The sequence below is a fragment of the Manduca sexta genome, chromosome 27, assembly GCF_014839805.1.
Source record: "Manduca sexta isolate Smith_Timp_Sample1 chromosome 27, JHU_Msex_v1.0, whole genome shotgun sequence".
Classification (NCBI taxonomy): Eukaryota; Metazoa; Arthropoda; class Insecta; order Lepidoptera; family Sphingidae; genus Manduca; species Manduca sexta.
In genome coordinates, this window is record NC_051141.1 from 2,691,002 (window position 1) to 2,699,084 (window position 8,083).

Sequence of the window (8,083 nt, forward strand, 5' to 3'; positions counted from 1 at the left end):
TTGTATTTAAAATAAAATAATCTACCAAATATGAAACATGTTGTAGATTTAATAAATGTTTACTAGATCACCACTCCTGATCGCGCGTTTTCTTCATAATGCGACAGTGTTAGACCTTAATCCATTAAGCTGGCCGAGTGTGGGTTGGCAGACTTCACATACCATCGAAATACTTAGGAAAATTCTCAGATACGTAGGTCTCCCCGCAATGTTTTCCTCCACTGATACATCAAACAATAATGAATAAACAATACGTGTTTGAAAAGTCAGAAGTATGTGCTTACACTAGAGTAAACTCATGCTTGGTTTTGCGAATAGCTAAGCACCACAGCTCGCCGAGCTCATTGCTGTCTGATTAAAAAATGTGAAAGATTCAAAACTTACAACAACACAGTTCCTTATCTAGAATAAATAATAAAGGAATAAGTATCAGAAATTAATAGTACCAAATCACCATATTTGAACAGGTCTTCGTCTCAGCAGTCCGTTCCATTCTCAATTAGACTATTATGCAAGAAACTCAGCAAGAAACAACGTTAAAATAATATATATCATTATAAAACTAGCTGTAAAACCAAAAAAAAACCGGACGGATACAAACGACAAAAATATTTACTTTTTATGAACTTCGCAAACGATTCTCGATCCAATTGCATAACTGAACAGGTGGCGAACAAAGGCTAATCAACCTTGTCACAAGAAACAATAAAAAATAAACAATGCGATAATTAGGTGCCAATAATAGACGAATGAAAGATGTTGACATTGAAAAATTGTAAAGCGAAGCAATATGACGGTGAGTTACCAATGAAGTAAAATAAGATTTTTGTACATTATTTAATGCAAAAAGTGGCTAAATACCTTGTAAACGTAATGAGGAGATGATTCATTAATGTTCCATATAAAAACAAAAGGATACGCTTGGAACAACATGCTGTTTCCCTCACACGCTAGCATTGTTAACGTAGTGACGTTATTATGCAAGTCGTACATCCTTTACATTTTATAAGCAATTTTAAAGACTTAAAACGTATTCACTTATAAAAGGTATTAAAAAAAAATCTATTGCAATCTCGTCTTAAATAAAACAGAGTAAATGAAATGATAAATTGAAAAGCCATTAGTTTTAATATGAGAAATTATGCATCTGTCACATTCAAAGAGATGCCAAAAGTTTCTAAAGGTATGTACTAGATTAAATAGCTCCTATCCTTTGAATTTTGAAAGAGCAAAGGCTTTCGATGGAATATACGCGGCTGGAACCGAGGAAAACATTTCTAAAGCCAGTGATACACAACCCTGCGCGCCAAACACTGACAAAACAAATACCTGCTTTTAAAGAATTCATTATGGTGGAGACAATGTAGTTTTTTGAAACAATATTGACTAAACTCTTATTGTTTAAATAAATTCGACCAACGACAGACGTACTTGAACTATATCAACCATCCTGCAGATTTGTGGCGACCTGTCCTATAAGATTCACGCTGATGGACCACGATTCATCATGACTGTCTTTAGTAGTACACTAGTATAAATATATACAAAATTCTCTCCCACCCCGAAAATAGAGGCGTGTGTGTCCCAAGCCTAACACCTCATTCAGGTAATCCATCCAAAGGTATTCCCGACTTATCCATTGAAACGAAAGCCATTTAATGCATGTGCAAACAGTCACACAATTTATTTCTAAGGTCCATCAACAACTTTGCCGTTAAAGTACTAGCTTTGAATATGGCTGAGATTAAAATCTATGCGCGCTTTATTTTAAAGGATTATACGTGTGGCAATATCAATTTCGCTTATTAGATTGATTGAGTTCGCGACGAAGCGCGTGAGGCGACGCGCAGACGTCAACTTTGCGCCAGACTCCGGAAAATTATTAATCAATTTAATTGAAGCAACTGAGATTAATCAAGTGTTGATCAGTTTACGAATTGAGTTGCAGCAATTCTCGTTCGTGTCGTTTGTTTGATCGACAAATTGTTGGTTTGATTTAATTACTAATTTCTCCGGTAGAGACGGAAGCAAAAAGTTCGTAGACTTACGACCTTTGCAGGACGGGAGTCTAACGTAGGTCAACATTAAATATAAACATTACTAATCGGCAAATGCAAAACACATAAACGTGTCAGATAATAATAAAAGCAATAAAAATATTCCAGGGATGGCAACTGGCCTTAGTACAAGTGGTACTCATAAAAATAACCACACAATCAATTGCTGGCGTGACATACATGGATCATTTCGATTTCGAGGAGAGATATCGTGACGTCTACGAATGCGATCCGTTTTACTGGCATCCACTGCATCTACCCGATCACTGCGCCGAAATGTACGAGAAATTAATAAGAACCAAAATAGCATCGCGAGCACCTGTCAGGATCGTCAAGGAAAGAGATGTTGTGTACAATCTAAATTATCCGTTCATAAATGCTGAAATAATACCAGAATATTCTGCTCTGACGTATTCTGAACTTACACCGTATGAAAAGATGTTTGCGTATCTAAAAGGGATATAACGAAGCATCCCAAAGCGCCTACGATAGAAGTCATGCCCAATTTTGGTCCTGTTGCGGTTTACAGGCAACCGATATCGAAGAAAAGTGAAGTTATGATCAAAAAGATAGCACAGGCGTACGCTGATGTACAGCCTGGTCCAGAATCTGATGGATTTTACGGTCATATTGATGTTAAATCTGGTAACAAATTAAATAGTGATACTATACACGAAATAACAACAAATTCTAATAGAAACAAACCAATGAAAATAACGAAGAAATTGAAAAATGGTCACATTGTTACAATAAAAAGATTAATTAATAACTGTTTGTAAAAAATGTATAATGTCTAGGTTTCAGGGCCTGTGCGGTAATGTATTCCCGATGTTGTCTTTGTATTCAATCTATTATACCATGTTTTGTTTTTTTCTCACAATTTCTATCGTAGTCATTGTGCTGACGGTAAAACAAAATCTCCAACGTGGAATCCATCGGAATTGATACCACGTTTTTTATACATATCTACCACTAAACAACAAAATTATCACGTATTGTAAAACATTATTAAAAGTATAATTAGTAAGCATTATGGAACCAATGTTTATTTCTAACGAAGGTACTGTTGCTAACAAAACTTCCCGACCTCCGTATTCAATTGTATAAAAAAAAACTTTTTATTCATACATTGTTAATTATTAAGTACCAACCAGCGATGACGTTGATTCTTTTGTTTCATTTACGACGTAATGAATTTGAAGGTAAAAGGCTTGATTGTTGAAATTTCTCATTGTTTTATACGCGACTCAATAAAGCAGTCCATACTAGAAATACTTCTTTACGAACATTATTTTTCATTTGAGTTAAATAATTCCTGTTATGTTCAAGGTAAAAATATTTATTTTATATATAATAATATCAGCCCTGTATTATATACTGTCCCATTGCTGAGCATGGGCCTCCTCTACTACTGAGAGGGATTAGGCTTTAGTCCACCACGCTGGTCTAGTGCGGATTGGTAGACTTCACACACCCTCAAAACTCCTATAGAGCATTTCTCAGGTATGCAGCTTTCCTGACGATGTTTTCCTTCACCGTTAAAGCAAGCGATAATTTTCAAAGAATACACACATTTTTTTTTTTTAAAAGCCAGATATGTCCCTTTGGGTTTTGAACCTGCGGACATTTGTCTCAGCAGTCCGTTTCACAACCAATTCTATGGTCCTTCTATATATTAACAAACTAGTTGTGAAAGCACTATTCAATTATTTATTCGCAATATAAATATTAATTTTTAATTGTTTTTATGAAAAACACTCTTGTAACAGCAAAAATATGACTATTGTCCTAAAGCATCAGCAGACTTATTAATATCATTGCGTTTGTAAAATAATTAGTAAATTTGAATAGTTCTAATTATTATTTCATCCTGGAGACTGGGTTCAAACATGTGACCTTATAAGCATTTTATTCAATGAAACGCTATTATTTACATATAGATATTTGTTCTTGTACCCTAACATTTAATTTTAATTTTAGATAACAATATTAATGACAATGAGGTTAGCCGACTGCACAATCGGCGGGTTAAGCTACATGGATATGTATAACTTTAGACCTCATCCGCCCAGCTTCGTGGAAAATCCCTGTAACCCCCTATACTGGTACCCAAGACACCTTCCAGACTTCTGCTACGGTACAACTACTGTAAAATCAAAATTGTCTAAAGGGAAACCGTTGCCCCTTCCCATCCCCGTACCACACCCGATTCCGATTCCGATCCCGAATCAGCCTTTACCTTTCGGTGTTCCCTTAGCTCCAACGAATCCCATGGTTCCTGTTGCCGGTTTCCCCTTTCCCTCCTATTCCTTTTACAGACAAGCAGGCATGGTCCCCGGAATTCCGGGGATCGTTTCCTCGGACGGTGGAATTAATATTTTGCCTTTCTCCGATGTATATGCAGACGTCATAGAAAAACGCAAAAGGAAGACTTTGAATAAGAAACTTCGGCGCATTCTTGCCGAATACGAAGGTAGATGGTGATTTCATTCATTGTGATACCATCGGCTAATATTAGTATTTCGATGGTTCCTAAGTAAACTATCGTATCTAAGAAATAGTGATTTTAATGTAGTAATGTTAATGTTTGGTTATCTAATCACTGTTTAAGTACTATCAAACCCACAAAAAAAATATAATTTATTAAGTTTTAATGTGTTTGGGAGAAAACGTAAACAAAATGTTCATTTATTAACTTTCTTTTTAATGGGTTTGGAACTGAACAGAACTTAGATAACGGAACGATAAAAAAAATCTGTTTACTTAGGAGTCGTTGATTTATAAACGGTATTTTAATGTAAGCATTAAATGTATTTATGATTGGACATCGGGAAGTTGTACGTCATACACTTGTGTCTAATACTAAGTTTTGCACGTGGTTGCGCTCGCATTTCCCTTCGAAAGATAGATATATTGCTGAAACAACAATGCAATGGCAACAAAGGTTTTATAGTATTTAACCAAAGCAATTATTGTACGAACAATATGTCTCTCATTCAGCGAAATCCCGCAGAAGCAAAAATTTAAAAACCATCTGAGGAATACTACAGCGCTGGTACCTCTTACAGTGATGCGTAAGTAAGAAATAAAAAGTTGGAAACGACTTTATTTAAAAACTTACAAACTATTTGGGTGATACTTAACTATTAACATTTCAATATGTAAGTACTAGGCCAAGACAGTTTAGTAACTTAATACTTATGGTATAAGATGTATCTTCTACCATTTATTGTCAATGAGGGATCTTATTACTTAAAAATTATATATTTTGGCATTAATGTATACGAAGGTAATTATAATTAGGGACGAAGAAAGGTGCCGCGGTAAAGGAAGAGCGGTGCAAATTCTTTCGTGATGTCCATTTAAATTTATAATAATTCAATGATATAGTATTTGTACGTTTTATAAATAAAAAACTATTGTTGAATACAAGTTGTTTTATTTAAAACCAAGCCGACTTAAACGTTCTTAAATTAAAATCTCATTCACAAACACTAATATGAAACAAATTATTCTATTCTAATAACAAATAACGTTAGGTTGTTGTTAGATTACAATAAAGTAAATCATCAATATTTAAGCTGTGTACACACCATCGAACATTGCGAACTAAGACCACAAAATTAGCTCGAAAAAAAATATAAGTCGTCGAATTCGCGCACCGAGAATTCTATTTTCAATTATTTTTTTTAAATTCCCTCCATCTTTGAAAAATGCGACCAGTCGTACATTAAGAGTAAAGATCAAACGATAGGGCTTAATAAGTTTCGTAAAATATTTGGTATGTCTGAATTCATAGCAACACCCCTTCTCCCAAATTTCGTACTAAATGTATATTATTAAGATTCTTAGAAAATGTCACATCATCTGTGCGGATTAATACACACGCACAAAGTGCGAACGTTTAATATTGAAACATCTATAACATATAAATAAAATACAGATCCATTAAATTGTCTTATAGAATCTAAAAGTTATTTAAGGTAAATATTTATGTCAAAAAGTGCTAAACATTATCACTAATCTTCATGTGTTAATAACTACTACAAACATGTCGCAGGATAGATATTACAATAAACCAGGACTTTGAGAACAGCGCGGCGCTCGAACAACTTGTAACACACTGAATCAAATAGATCAAGCATCAAAGGACCTTTTATCCTGTAAACCAACTGCATCTGATGTTGTTGAGTACAGTAAAAATAATACCAACAAACAGGAGAAGTAATAGTCATCAACACTGTATGGGCATATCCCCTAACGATACGACCTAATAAAGGGATTGTCATATTGAGAGAGACGTCTTATGCTCGGATAATGCTTGTGAAACGCGATTCAATATTTTTACTACTTAATATTCTGGTGTTCAAGATACATCTATCCTATGACAAATAAAACAATAAAATCACATGCCCGCTTTCACCAGCCACAAAGCGGTAGTAAACAATAGAAAACTATTTTTGCAACCATATACTCGATAACCTTAGGTAAGTTTAATATTTAAGGTCTCCGTGATACGCTAAAATATTATTGAGTGGATTGTGGATTAATTTCTTTGTCTGTATAATTGTCATGTTTTAATTTAGGCAGAAATCTTCCAGAATAGTCGATCTACTATGGTTAGTGAAAACGGACACATGTTTCACTTTAATTCTAAACTATTAACTACACTTCATCGAAGTACATTTCTCTTAATTATGGACGGAATGCCTGAGGGCCACATATACATACAACTATTCTAAATTAACACTATACAGTAAGTACATTTGCCGCTAGAGATATCGTACAACTATATTTAAAACTAAGCACCTAATTAATGCAGAATAAAAGAAGATATGTGCATCTTTAATCACCTGTAAACATAGATAGGTTATTTGAAATATTCAATAAAATTTTATAGTATAATTTTCTACGCTAAAATTATTTTATTAATGTCGATGGGTATCAAATAACTACCCAAAGAAAAATCAACCAGATCTCTATTTAAAGCTACCTTGTATAAGTTCCAACGTCAAATACTCGCAAAAATCTAAGATTTCAATACGTTAGAATAACTTTTCTCGCCAATTATTCAACGAGATGGACTATAGAAGAAAAATTCTACATCCAAAGTAATAGGCCTTTCAAAAATCTTTTATTTTATATAATAATTGTTGTAAGAAAAAATACAACCTCTTTCAAAAGAGTTATGTTAAATATACAAAGTTAGTAGCGTATGACAAAATCCAAAAGGATTCATTTATATTGGTCCGCCTTCACCACAACTTACCCAAGGTGTCCTACAATAAAGAGAGTTAAAATCAGATAAATTCATTACTAAATATATAAACGAGCTAATTGCACATTACTAAATCTAAACTTATGGAATGTTTCGTATGGATGGAGACTATATTTACATATAAATATTAATTTAAACATTTTGGGGTGGCTTGCACAACCTCTCACTAAATATGATTAAATATATTTTTAATAATGCTGTCTTCGTTACCTCTTAATGTATGACAATGACAGAGCGATGTTCAAATGTGTTTAGCGCTAAACATGTTTAGTAAGTTCTTGTGCAAGCCAGCTTTAAACTAACTAAGAAAAAATATTTTAAATTACTTCACACATAAGTTAGTAACGTTACCAGACGTGCAACTTTAGACGTTAGAAAGGCGTCAGTGTTGAATTCCAAACGTCACCCATGCGTTCTTGTATTTCAACAGATACGGGTGAAAATGACGATAAGTTTACTTGACTTAACCGGTATTAGAATATGAACGTTATAAGCCAATGATGGAAGTAAAATATTTCGGGTTTTAATCAGGTCCGATACGTATTCCTATTTTGGTTTTGTTGCGCTATATGAGACGCAGAATAGAAATAATAGAAACTTGATGCGTCGATATTTTTTAATTATGGAAAGTAATTTCACTCAATATATCACCATAAAGTTTCAAAGCAGATGGAAACAAACAATATTTCTACTTCTGTATAGATGGGAATTCTTTGTATCCTACACAACTTTAAAACATAATATAGGT

At 33.7% G+C, this 8,083-nt stretch overlaps 1 protein-coding gene across 1 annotated transcript; it reads left to right on the forward strand.

The window, feature by feature from the left end:
* The first annotated feature begins 664 nt into the window (after positions 1-664).
* On the forward strand, positions 665-2,522 carry LOC119190879. The gene is made up of 2 exons (XM_037444123.1): positions 665-796; positions 2,166-2,522. The coding sequence occupies exons 1-2, from the start codon at positions 791-793 to the stop codon at positions 2,520-2,522; spliced, it is 363 nt and encodes a 120-aa protein (XP_037300020.1). The 5' UTR covers positions 665-790.
* Positions 2,523-8,083: the final 5,561 nt, after the last annotated feature.